Raw genomic sequence first — 13,686 nt, forward strand, 5'->3', positions numbered from 1 at the left:
CCAAGGCTGACACCAGTCATTTGTCACAAAATATTTAGAGTCATAGGAGGTCTACAACACAGAAAAAGGCCCTTCAGCCCATCGAGCCTGCGCCAGTCAAACAAGTACCTAACTATTCTAATCCCATTTTCCAGCACTAGGCCCATAGCCTTGTATGTCATGGCATCGCAAGTGCACATCCAAATACTTCTTAAATGTTATGAGGGTTTCTGCCTCTACCACCCTTTCAGGCAGTGAGTTCCAGATTCCCACGACCCTCTGGGTGAAAAAATTCTTCCTCACATCCCCTCTAAACCTCCTGCCCCTTAAATCTATGCCCCCTGGTTATTGATCCCTCCACCAAGGGGAAAAGTTCCTTCCTGTCTACCCTCTCTATACCCCTCATAATTTAATACACTTCAATGATGCCCCCCCTCAATCTCTTCTACGCCAGGGAAAATAACCCTAGTCTATCAAATCTCTCCTCATAACTAAAGTTCTCCAGCCCAGGTAAATCTCCTCTGCACTCTCTCTAGTGCAATCACATCCTTCCTATAATGTGGATTCCAGAATTGCACACAATACTCTAGCTGTGGCCTAACCAGCGTTTTATACAGTTCCAGCATAACCTCCCTGCTCTTATATTCTATGCCTTGGCTAATAAAGGCAAGTATCCCTTTTCCCTTTTTAACCACCTTATCTAACTGTCACGCTACCTTAAGGGACCAGTGGACATGCACAGCAAGGTCCCTATGATGCTCGGTACTTCCCAGGGTCCTACCATTCATTGTGTAGTCCCGTGCCTTGTTTGTCCTGCCCAAGTGCATCACCTCACACTTATCCAGATTAAATTCCATTTGCCACTGATCAGCCCATCTGACCAGCCCGTCTATCCTCCTGTAATCTAAGGCTATCCTCCTCACTATTTACCACCCCACCAATTTTCGTGTCATCCATAAACTTACTGATCAATCTTCTTACATTCAAGTCTAAATCGTTTATATATACCACAAACAGCAAGGGACCCAACACCGATCCCTGTGGAACCCCAATGGACACAGGCATCCAGTCACAAAAACACCCCTCGACCATCACCTTCTGCTTCCTGCCACTCAGCCAATTCTGGATCCAATTTGCCAAATTGCCTTGGATCCGACGGGCTCTTACCTTTGTTATCAGTCTCCCATGCAGGACCTTATCAAAAGCCTTGCTGAAGTCCAAGCAGACTACGTCAAATGCATTGCCCTCATCTACACACCTGGTCACCTCTTCGAAAAATTCAAATTGGTCAGGTATGACCTCCCCTTAACAAAACCATGCTGACTGTCCTTGATTAATCCCTGCCTCTCCAAGTGTAGATTAATTCTGTCCCTCAGAATTGCTTCCAATATTTTCCCATCACTGAGGTTAGACTGACTGGCCTGTAGTTCCCTGGTTTATTCCTTCCTCCCTTCTTGAATAACGGTACCACATTGTCTGTCCTCCAGTCCTCTGGCACCTCTCCTGTGGCCAGAGAGGTATTGAAAATTATTGCCAGCGCCCCGCTATCTCCTCCCTTGCCTCACTCAACAGCCTGGGATACATTTCATCCGGGCCTGGAGATTTATCTACTTTTAAGCCTGCCAGACCACTTAGAACCTCCTCCCTTTCTATGCTAATTTCTTTAATTATATCACAGTCCTTCTGCCTGATTTCCATACCCACGTCATCCCTCTCACTTGTGAACACCGACACAAAGTATTCATTTAGAACCCTACCTACGTCTTCCGGCTCCACACACAAATTACCATTATTGTCCTTAATGGGCCCTACTCTTTCCCTGGTTATCCTCTTAATCTTAATGTACTTGTAAAATAACTTTGGATTTTCCTTTATTTTACCTGCCAATGTTTCTCCATGCCCCCTTTTTGCTCTCCTAATTTCCTTTTTAAGATTCCCCCTACACATTCTATACTCCTCTAGGGCTTCCGCTGTTTTGAGCCCTCGGTATCTGCCATAAGCCTCCCTTTTTCTCTTTATCCAATCCTGTATATCCCTCGACATCCAGGGTTCCCTGGATTTGTTGGTCCCACCCTTTGTCTTTACTGGAATATGTTGGCCCTGTACTCTCCCTATTTCCTTCTTGAATGAATCCCACTGCTCTGATGCAGATTTACCTAAAAGTAGCTGCTCCCAGTCCACTCTGGCCAAATCATATCTGGTCTTATTAAAATCGGGGCCTTCCCCAATTTAGAACTCAGATTTCTGGCCCATCCTTGTCCTTTTCCATAACAACCTTGAATCTAATGGAGTTATGATCACTATCTGCAAAATGCTCCCCCACTGATACCTCTACCACTTGCCCGACTTCATTCCCTAAAATTAAGTCCAGGACTGCCCCCTCTCTTGTAGGACCTTCTACATACTGACTTAAAAAGCTCTCCTGGATGCATTTTAAGAATTCCGCTCCCTCTAAACCTATCACACTATGACGAACCCAGTTAATGTTGGGGAAGTTGAAATCTCCCACTATTACTACCCTATTATTTTTACACTTCTCTGAAATTTGCCTACATATCTGCTCTTCTATTTCTCTCTGACTGTTTAGGGGCCTATAGTACACTCCCAGCAATGTGATTGCTCCTTTGTTGTTTTTCAGTTCTACCCATATGGCTTAATTTGAGGAGCCTTCTAAGATGTCATCCTTCCTTACTGCTGTAATTGATTCCTTGATCAATATTGTGATAACCCCTCCTCTTTTACCTCCTTCCCTGTCTCGCCTGAAGACCTTATATCCTGGAATATTGAGCTGCCAATCCTGCCCTTCTCTCAACCATGTCTCTGACAGCAATGACATCATACTTCCATGTGTTAATTTGTGCCCTCAACTCATCTGCCTTATTTGTCAGACTCCTTGCAATAAAATAAATATCATCCAACCTTGCCAAACTCCCTTGTGCCTTGAATGGCCTATAATTTCAATGCCTTTCAGACTCACTTGCTCTCTCTTCTAATTTTGGTTGTGCATCTCCCCTGCTGAACCTCCTCTCAGGATCCCATTCCCCAGCCAAGTTAGTTTAAACCCTCCCCAGCAGCACTAGCAAACCTCCCCGCAAGGATGTTGGTCCAATTCCGGTTCAAGTGCAACCCATCCACCTTGTACAGGTCCCACTGCCCCCAGAAACGGTCCTAGAATCCCAGAAATCTATAGCCCTCCCTCCTGCACCATCTCTCCAGCCATGCATTCATCTGGACTAACCTCCTATTTCTATACTCACTAGCGCAAGGCACCGGAAGTAATCCAGAGATTACTACCTTTGAGGTCCTGTTTTTTAATCTGCTCCCTAGCTCCCTAAATTCTGCTTGCAGGACTTCATCCCTCTTTCTACCTATGTCATTGGTACCAAAATGTACCACGATCTCTGTCTGTTTGCCCTCCCCCTTTAGCTGTTCAGTGACATCCTTGACCCTGGCACCAGGGAGGCAACGTACCATCCTGGAGTCATGTCTACGGCTGCAGAAACGCCTGTCTGTTCCCCTTACTATTGAGTCTCCTACCACTATTGCTCTTCCCCTCTGTTTCCTCCCCCCCCACCCAGTGCAGCTGAGCCACTCTCAGTGCCATGAGTGTGGCTGCACTCCCCAGAGGAACCGTCACTCTCACCATTTTCCGACACAGAAAAACAATTCTTGAGCGAGATGCACCCTGGGGATTTCCTGCTTATCTGCCTGAAACCTTTCTTCTGACTGATGGTCACCCATTCACTCTCTGTCTGCACTGTGGGGTGACCATGTCTAAAAACGTGCTATCCATGAAACCCTCAGCCTTGCGGACGCACCTCAGAGTCTCCAGCTGCCACTCAGGCTCCGAAACCCGGAGCTCAAGTAGCTGCAGCTGGTGGCACTTCCTGCACACGTGGTCGGTCAGAGCGCAAAGAGTGTCTAGGACTTCCCACGTGTTGCAGGCGGTACATAACACGGAACTGAGCTGCCCTGCCATGCCTCTTGTTGAAAAAAAACCCTTACTTCAAGTTAAATACAGTAAAAAAAAGTTAAATTATTTATGTACTTTAAATAAAAACTAGAACCCTTACCTTTCCTTTGCTTAATCCATTTTAAACTGGAGAAAAATCACTTACCCATTACTCACCAATCAGCTCTCACCTTTGTGCTGACATCACTTTTTGAAGCTTCCCCACACTCGCACTGGTTCTGATCTCTCCGCCCCTCTCTCACACTGTCTTGTGATTGCAGTCTTGTTATTTTCAACAAGAACTGACTGCAGGACACTCTTCCTAGATTGCTTCACCGCGATGCTGACTGCAGGACACTCTTCCCAGACTGCTTCACCACGATGCTGACTGCAGGACACTCTTCCCAGACTGCTTCACCGCGATGCTGACTGCAGGACACTCTTCCCAGACTGCTTCACCGCGATGCTGACTGCAGGACACTCTTCCCAGACTGCTTCACCATGATGCTGACTGCAGGACACTCTTCCCAGACTGCTTCATCACGATGCTGACTGCAGGACACTCTTCCCAGACTGCTTCATCGCGATGCTGACTACAGGACACTCTTCCCAGATTGCTTCACCATGATGCTGACTGCAGTACACTCTTCCCAGACTGCTTCACCGTGATGCTGACTGCAGTGCACTCTTCCCAGACTGCTTCACCGTGATGCTGACTGCAGTACACTCTTCCCAGACTGCTTCATCACGATGCTGACTGCAGGACACTCTTCCCAGACTGCTTCATCGCGATGCTGACTACAGGACACTCTTCCCAGATTGCTTCACCGTGATGCTGACTGCAGTACACTCTTCCCAGACTGCTTCACCGTGATGCTGACTGCAGTACACTCTTCCCAGACTGCTTCACCATGATGCTGACTGCAGTACACTCTTCCCAGACTGCAGTACACTCTTCCCAGACTGCTTCACCGTGATGCTGACTGCAGTACACTCTTCCCAGACTGCTTCACCGTGATGCTGACTGCAGTACACTCTTCCCAGACTGCTTCATCGCGATGCTGACTACAGGACACTCTTCCCAGATTGCTTCACCGTGATGCTGACTGCAGTACACTCTTCCCAGACTGCTTCACCGTGATGCTGACTGCAGTGCACTCTTGCTTCACCGTGATGCTGCAGTACACTCTTCCCAGACTGCTTCATCACGATGCTGACTGCAGGACACTCTTCCCAGACTGCTTCATCGCGATGCTGACTACAGGACACTCTTCCCAGATTGCTTCACCGTGATGCTGACTGCAGTACACTCTTCCCAGACTGCTTCACCGTGATGCTGACTGCAGTACACTCTTCCCAGACTGCTTCACCATGATGCTGACTGCAGTACACTCTTCCCAGACTGCAGTACACTCTTCCCAGACTGCTTCACCGTGATGCTGACTGCAGTACACTCTTCCCAGACTGCTTCACCGTGATGCTGACTGCAGTACACTCTTCCCAGACTGCTTCACCGCGATGCTGACTGCAGGACACTCTTCCCAGACTGCTTCATCGCGATGCTGACTACAGGACACTCTTCCCAGATTGCTTCACCGTGATGCTGACTGCAGTACACTCTTCCCAGACTGCTTCACCGTGATGCTGACTGCAGTGCACTCTTCCCAGACTGCTTCACCGTGATGCTGACTGCAGTACACTCTTCCCAGACTGCTTCATCACGATGCTGACTGCAGGACACTCTTCCCAGACTGCTTCATCGCGATGCTGACTACAGGACACTCTTCCCAGATTGCTTCACCGTGATGCTGACTGCAGTACACTCTTCCCAGACTGCTTCACCGTGATGCTGACTGCAGTACACTCTTCCCAGACTGCTTCACCATGATGCTGACTGCAGTACACTCTTCCCAGACTGCAGTACACTCTTCCCAGACTGCTTCACCGTGATGCTGACTGCAGTACACTCTTCCCAGACTGCTTCACCGTGATGCTGACTGCAGTACACTCTTCCCAGACTGCTTCACCGCGATGCTGACTGCAGGACACTCTTCCCAGACTGCTTCACCATGATGCTGACTGCAGGACACTCTTCCCAGACTGCTTCATCACGATGCTGACTGCAGGACACTCTTCCCAGACTGCTTCATCGCGATGCTGACTACAGGACACTCTTCCCAGACTGCTTCACCGTGATGCTGACTGCAGTACACTCTTCCCAGACTGCTTCACCGTGATGCTGACTGCAGTGCACTCTTCCCAGACTGCTTCACTGTGATGCTGACTGCAGTACACTCTTCCCAGACTGCTTCATCACGATGCTGACTGCAGGACACTCTTCCCAGACTGCTTCATCGCGATGCTGACTACAGGACACTCTTCCCAGATTGCTTCACCGTGATGCTGACTGCAGTACACTCTTCCCAGACTGCTTCACCGTGATGCTGACTGCAGTACACTCTTCCCAGACTGCTTCACCATGATGCTGACTGCAGTACACTCTTCCCAGACTGCTTCACCGTGATGCTGACTGCAGTACACTCTTCCCAGACTGCTTCACCGTGATGCTGACTGCAGTACACTCTTCCCAGACTGCTTCACCATGATGCTGACTGCAGTACACTCTTCCCAGACTGCTTCACCGTGATGCTGACTACAAGACACTCTTCCCAGATTGCTTCACCGTGATGCTGACTGCAGTACACTCTTCCCAGACTGCTTCACCGTGATGCTGACTGCAGTACACTCTTCCCAGACTGCTTCACCGTGATGCTGACTGCAGTACACTCTTCCCAGACTGCTTCACTGTGATGCTGACTGCAGTACACTCTTCCCAGACTGCTTCACCGTGATGCTGACTGCAGGACACTCTTCCCAGACTGCTTCACCGTGATGCTGACTGCAGTACACTCTTCCCAGACTGCTTCACCGTGATGCTGACTGCAGTACACTCTTCCCAGACTGCTTCACCGTGATGCTGACTGCAGTACACTCTTCCCAGTCTGCTTCACCGTGATGCTGACTGCAGTACACTCTTCCCAGACTGCTTCACCGTGATGCTGACTGCAGTACACTCTTCCCAGACTGCTTCACCGTGATGCTGACTACAGGACACTCTTCCCAGACTGCTTCACAGCACATTCGTTTCACCCATTTGCTCAGTTATTTTGTGTCTAATGCATATGGAAACATGCCGCCATGCTTAAGGAATCTCCAGTTCAAACTAAAGCCACAAGAGACTATACACAATATCTTTCTTACTCGAACCTCGGAAAACTTAGATGCAATTTTGCACAGGTAAGAGACTGGCATACCCATGGGGTGAGAGCTTGCGTTTAGCCAGCCAATAGCACACAGCTAATCAGAAGTTAGCACAGGCAAGTTTCCCCATGGACAGTCCATGTCCAACCAGGACCACCTTACACACTGCTACCAATTACTGCGATACCCAGCCAGGCTCCATTAGTGAGTTTAGGCTGGCAGGCCCATCATAAACACTGCCCTGGAGTAGTCTGCATGTACTTGCATCGGACTACTGATCGGCCACCAAGGGTGTTTTTGCTTCTGAGCTTCTGTCACCCCACAAGTCATTTTGGGAAGGATCTCAATTCCAAAGACTGATCTTACTTTTCTCGCCACCTCTCAACTGTCTATTGCTACCACCTTTCTGACCACAGCGTGGGTATCCCATCGAGCGCCAACTATCGAGAGGATGTTGCCGTCAATGACTCACATCTGGGGCAAACGTTCTGTCGCCACTTTCATGCGTCAAATGCTCCACTGCTGTGGGAAATCAGTGTTTTGAGTCTGGTTTAAATTGCATCATGAAGTAAAAGCAATTAATCTCTTTTGCCTTTTGCGTGAGCAGAGCTGAGGGAGTCCCTATGCTGTACGAGATAAAGAGAGTTTGGCAGCACTGCAGATAATGATGGTGATGGGGCAGCATGTGGAAGCTGCTTGGTAAACTCCTCCTCAAACTGATTTCTTGGGAACATGATGAAAACAGATTTGTTGCTTTGTTGCTTCCAGTCACAGGGACTCTTATTTTCATCCCTTTGCCTTGAGCTTTTTATTAGCTTATACTCAAGTTTGCTGTGGGCTCCTGATTAATCTGTTAGCTTATTAAGTGCACTGACACAGAAAAATGGGATTCTAGCAATTACACATTAACTTGTCTCTCGACGAAATTAAACCAATAAATTGTGCAACTTCAGTCTTCTGGGTTTGTTCCACTTGTGGCTAATGCAATATTGGAAATATTTCCTGTCAGATTCGATTTGGGGGTGAAACAGTGTAAAGCAAGGAGAGATTTAACACAGGTTTCCAGCATTCACAGTATTAGATTTATATATTTTCATCTTCTAACAACAACTTGTATTTAGATAGCACCTTTAGTGTAAGTAAAACATCCCAAGGCACTTCACATTATAAAACAAAGCTTGTTACTGAGTCACATAAAGGGGTATCAGTCCAGGCAATTACAACCTTGGTCAAAGAGGTCAGTTTTAAGGAGAGTCTTAGAGGAAGAGAGACAGGTTGAAGTGGCCATTCCAGGGCTTTGGGCTCAGGAGCTGAAGGCACAACCCACCATTGTTGGAGTGGTGGAAATCAGGAAGATGTTCAAGAGGCCAGAATTGGGTGAGTGCAGCTATCCTGGAGGGTTCTAGGGCTGCAGAAGATTGCTGAGAAGGGGAGAGGCAATGCTTGAGTTTTTGAACTTATTTTTTCTTTTTCTGGTGAATGGATTTTAAAATGAATAAGCTGCATTTCACTCTTTGTGCAGTTACAAAGCAAAGCAGATTAATTTAGGACACAATGAGAGATGAATTTTCTCTTCCAATTAAAGAATAATATTGTGAAGAAAATATTCACTAACCTGGAGGAGATTTACATTTCACATCACATCATTAATGAGCTCAGCGCCTCTAAAAACGGAATGTAACCATGGCCCATTAGAGGTGATAAATGGCATGTTTATATATGTTAATCGGAGCCATGATGTCATTTCAAAGCACTCTCTCCTCTCAGTCAAAAAGGTGTGAGGGTCCAAATCCCACTCCTGAAACCTGAGCTCAAAATCTATGAATTTTAACAAGTTTGTTTCTTGTGTCTGTTTCTCCAATGGGAACCGTTTCCATAGACACTGAGTTAACCTAGTCTCCACGCTGATCTCTGCTCCTGTTGCTCTGTCGATTATTTTTTCATTTTAAATTTGGCATTTTTAAATCTCTAAAATTTACCACCAGCAGGAACGAGATCAAACAGTTTAAACTGATTGTTTCTGGGCCAGAGATGTTGTATTGTACTGACAATATTGTGTTGTTGAAAAATATATTTATGTGGTTTAGCTCCAGCGTTAAATTTCTATGATGTGTTTAATGGGCATTGAATCCGCAAACCCGGTGAAGAAATGGGGAGGGTGAGGGTGAGATTGTGAAGCAGATGGTGAAGTGGCTTTAATTGGCCATCAAGTTCTGGAGATTCACAACTCACAGGGCATCTCTTAACCCCCTGAACATGCTGGCCAATATGAACATGCTTTATTTACACACTGGTTGCTGTTCAAGCAAAATCCTGCCCTTTATACTTAGGTGCTAAAGAGGCGAGTTGCAATTGCAATCTTGAAGGAATCATCAAAGAGGAAGACTTTCTGCAAAAACTTCCTTTTGAAACAAAACTACTTGGTGACCAAAGACATATTAGTTTACTAGAGAAATTCTGATTCTCAAAATGGAGCCACTGCTAAGAAGAAAAAAAGACTTGCATTTATATAGCTCCTTTCACAGCCTCAGGATAACCCAAAATGCTTTACGGCCAATGTAGCAGCTTTAAAGAGCAGCTGTAATGTGGGAAACATAATGGAGAACTTGCACACAGCAAGATCTTACAAGCAGCAGTGTGACAATGACCAGGCAAATCTGTTTTAGTCATGATAATTGAGGGATGAATAATGGCCAAGGGACCAGGAAGAACTCCCCTGCTCTTCTTATGTCCACCTGACAGGGCAGACAGGGACCTCAGTTTAACGTCTCATCTCAAAGACAGCTCATCTCAGAGTGCAGTGTTGCCTCAGTACCCGGCATTGGGAGGGTCAGTCTTGATTTTGTGTTCAACAGGTTCAACAGTAATAACATGTGGGCTAAACAAGCTGAGAGTCAGACTTCCACCCCTCAGTGAACAGGAAGACCCACCCTCGAGAGCTGCTGCTGGCCAATCTGACTGGCTGGCAACTCCAGCATTGTCAGGACTCAGTAACGGACACTGCCAGGACTGCAAGGAGTCATTGGGAAGAAGGTCATGGTGACCAGAGACAGGTAAATCCTGGGCTTTTAGGGCAGGGAGGGACTGGCGATCTTAGGGAGTGGTGGGGGGTGGGGTGGGGGGAGCAAAGAGGGGGACAGACAACTTGGTGAGGTGGGGCTCGATGTGTGCAGGGCACCCCCTCATTGATGGGCGACCCCCCCCCCCCACCACCACCCCCCCCCCCACCACCCCCACCTCGTCCCTCATTTTCAAAAGCGGCCTCTGCACTCTGGCTCACCTGCCACTGCCCAGTGTTTTATGACTGGAGGTCGACTGAGGCCCATAACTTGCACTTAATTGGGCAGTTAGGGGCCTCACTAGGCCTCAGGGTGGGTGGCCTTACCCACCTTCCATATTATGGGGAATAGGCCAGGGGTGGGCGAGATGGTGGTGGGCTGGGCACCCAACATATTTTACACGCCCAACTCCACCCATTACACGCCCAGCGGTGGGGGGGGGAGGGGGTCTGAAAAATGCAACCCCAAGTCTCTGGAGTGGGACTGGAATCCACAACCTTGTGGCTCAGAAGCCAGGCTGCTACCCATTGACCTCATTGACCTCATGCAAATCTAGTTGTTGAGACATAGTTACAAACCTTTCTCCCCAACAAACGGCAAAGACCAAGTGAAGACGTCCATGAAATTGGGCAGCCAGTACGGATGAGGGGAACAGTTGAACTGTCGAATATTCATGACGTTGTTTTCATATTTCAAAACCGCGGCTGGAAGACAAGAAGAAAGTGAGGCCAATAAAACAGCAACTTTCTGTGGATCCAACAATACAAGGTCTCTTCAAAACATACTTCTGATTCTTTTTTCAGTTTATCTTCCCAAAACTCATTGTTCTCATCGACAAATTCAGCTCAAGAGGCCAGGGTGGAAATTAAAGTGGTCATTTCCTGAATTCACCTGCTCGTGCAGCACAATGAAATCCACAGTTTGTCAGGCAATAACAGTCAGCGTGGATTTACAACATGGCCCCTTCCAACAAGAAGTTAGAAAATTACTCTCGCACTCAGGGGGAGGGGCTATTGTCACTTGACTGGTATTCCAGAGACCCAGGGGAATGCTCTGGGGATGAGGATTCAGATCCCACCACAGCAGATGGTGGAATTTGAACTCATTAAAAGTCTGCCAATAACCGTGAAACCATTGCCGATTGTCGTAAAAACCCATCCGGTTCCCTGGAAATCTGTCGTTCTTACCTGGTCTGACCTACATGTGACTCCAGACCCCACAGCAATGCGGTTGACTCTTAAATGCCCTCTGAATGAGGGAAATTAAGGATGAGCAATAAATGTTGGCCTAGCCAGCAACGCCCACATCCCACAAACGAATAAAAATAAAAAATTCTAACTTATGAAGAATGGATTTGCTGTTATTATTAAAAACATTTTATTTTGGGAATGATGTAAAACCATTCTGTGATTTTTCCAATGCAACAGTTAGCGAGGAACCGAGTGGTGATGCAGTTGCACCAATGCTAAAGTGCTAGGCTCACTCCTCAATTCACTGCGCCCCTCATTTGGAATGTGCTGGCATTTCTGTTGTTAAACTCATCAACCGACCATCCCTTAATGTATGTTGCTGGAGGAGGCAACAGCAGAACCCAATCCTATTCTCATTGGTCATCTGTTTACAGCAAGGGTCACTGAATAAGTAAAGAGCAGCAGGAGCTCTGGCTGATTATTACACTTGCCCTGCACAAGAGCGAGGAGGCAACAACATTGACTAGCCCGGTTAAGATGTGACAGCCAATGAACTCAAGTCTTGCTGCATCCTTAACCTGGTTTGAGATCAGCTGCTCACATTATTACAGACCTGGCTGTACAGACCTGGGGGATGATGACAAATGGCGAGACAGCCAAAATTTGGTTTTACACCGTTGTGAAACCAGTTTGCTATCGCCCGCTCCACCCCTCAATGACAGGCCGCATTTCCTGCCGACTTGCATCTAATTATAAACCCTGCTCGCTGGAATCAACCCCCATCCAAATGACACAAAGATTGGCCGAGTAGTGGATAGTGTAGAGGATAGCCATAATCTCCAAAACGATATAGATGGGTTGGTGGAGTGGGCGGTAAAGTGGCAGATGGATTTTAACATAGAGAAGTGTGAGGTCACACATTTAGGGAGGTCAAACAGTTACAGGGGTTACAAAATAAATGGGAATATATTAAGAGGGGTAGATGAAGTGAGAGATCTTGGCGTACAAGTACACAGGTCCCTGAAGGCAGCAGTTCAAGTAGACAAGGTTGTAAAGAAGGCATTGGGAATGCTCTCCTTCACTGGCAGCGGTATAGAATATAAAAGTAAGGATATAATGTTGGAACTGTATAAAACACTGGTGAGGCCACGGCTGGAGTATTGTGTGCAGTTCTGGTCACCACATTACAGGAAGGACGTAATAGCTCTGGAGAGAGTGCAGAGGAGGTTTACAAGAATGTTGCCAGGGTTAGAAAAGTGTAGCTACGAGGAGAGATTGGATAGGTTGGGGTTATTTTCCTTAGAACAAAGAAGATGACTTGACTGAGATGTATAAAATTATGAGGGGAATAGATAGAGTGGACAAGATAAAATTGTTTCCCTTGGTGGAGAATTCTAGAACCAGGGGACGTAGATTCAAGGCAAGTGGCAGAAGGTGTAGGGGGGACATGAGGAAGAGATTTTTTACACAGAGGGTAGTGAGTGTCTGGAATTCGCTGCCCAAGTTGGTGGTAGAGGCAGAAACTTTAAACTCTTTTAAAAAGCACCTGGATCTGCACCTTAAGTGCTGTAAGCTGCAGGGCTATGGGCCGGGTGCAGGAAGGTGGGATTAGAAAGGGCACCTGGGTGTCCTTGGGCTGGCATGGACAAGGTGGGCCGAATGGCCTCCTCCTGTGTTGTAACTTTTCTATGGTTCTATGTCAAATTTACCGCCCATGTCAGTGTGAGTTCAGAACGAGGCGCTTCACCACTGCCTTCAGAAGACCTGCACCTGGTGACCTGAACTTCGAGGGGAACTCGGAGGTGAGTGCACACAACCTTGTGCAGTGCTCATGGGCATCACCCATAGGACATTGAGGAAGAGGCACCGCGCATTCACGAGGGGGACAGGCAAGCTGCTTTCTCGTGGCTGGGCTCCAGTGCGGTGCCAGGACAAGGGTTCCACTGCAGGTCAGGCCAGAGGTTGGAGCAAGGGTAGCACTGGCAGACTGAAGGAAATACTCAAGCACATGCCAGGGGAAGTGGGGGAGGGGGGTGAGGGAAGCAGCCTTGGAATAGCACCTGAGCCCTTCAGAAGCGCAGCGTCAATGGTCACAAATACTGGAGATGGGGGCCAGCCCCACCTTAAAGGTGCTGAGTGCACACAGAGAGAATGATGGAACCCTGTGACGCCTGTCCACGACATTCTGGCAGCAATGACCAACACCATCGAGGTGCAGGCATCAGTAATGTGTCCGGGCAGTGTG

General features: G+C 47.6%; 1 protein-coding gene across 2 annotated transcripts in view; it reads right to left on the reverse strand.

Annotated features, from left to right (window-relative positions):
- The window catches only part of LOC121277620 (serine/threonine-protein phosphatase 2B catalytic subunit alpha isoform), a 356,398-nt gene that overhangs the window by 22,546 nt on the left and 320,166 nt on the right, over positions 1-13,686 (reverse strand). For both annotated transcript variants that reach the window (XM_041187189.1, XM_041187182.1), the window contains exon 9: positions 10,830-10,955. In XM_041187189.1, coding sequence (XP_041043123.1) covers positions 10,830-10,955 — 126 coding nt within the window. The remainder of the gene's footprint in view (positions 1-10,829; positions 10,956-13,686) is intronic.

This window comes from Carcharodon carcharias, chromosome 1 (genome assembly GCF_017639515.1).
Source record: "Carcharodon carcharias isolate sCarCar2 chromosome 1, sCarCar2.pri, whole genome shotgun sequence".
Lineage (NCBI taxonomy): Eukaryota > Metazoa > Chordata > Chondrichthyes > Lamniformes > Lamnidae > Carcharodon > Carcharodon carcharias.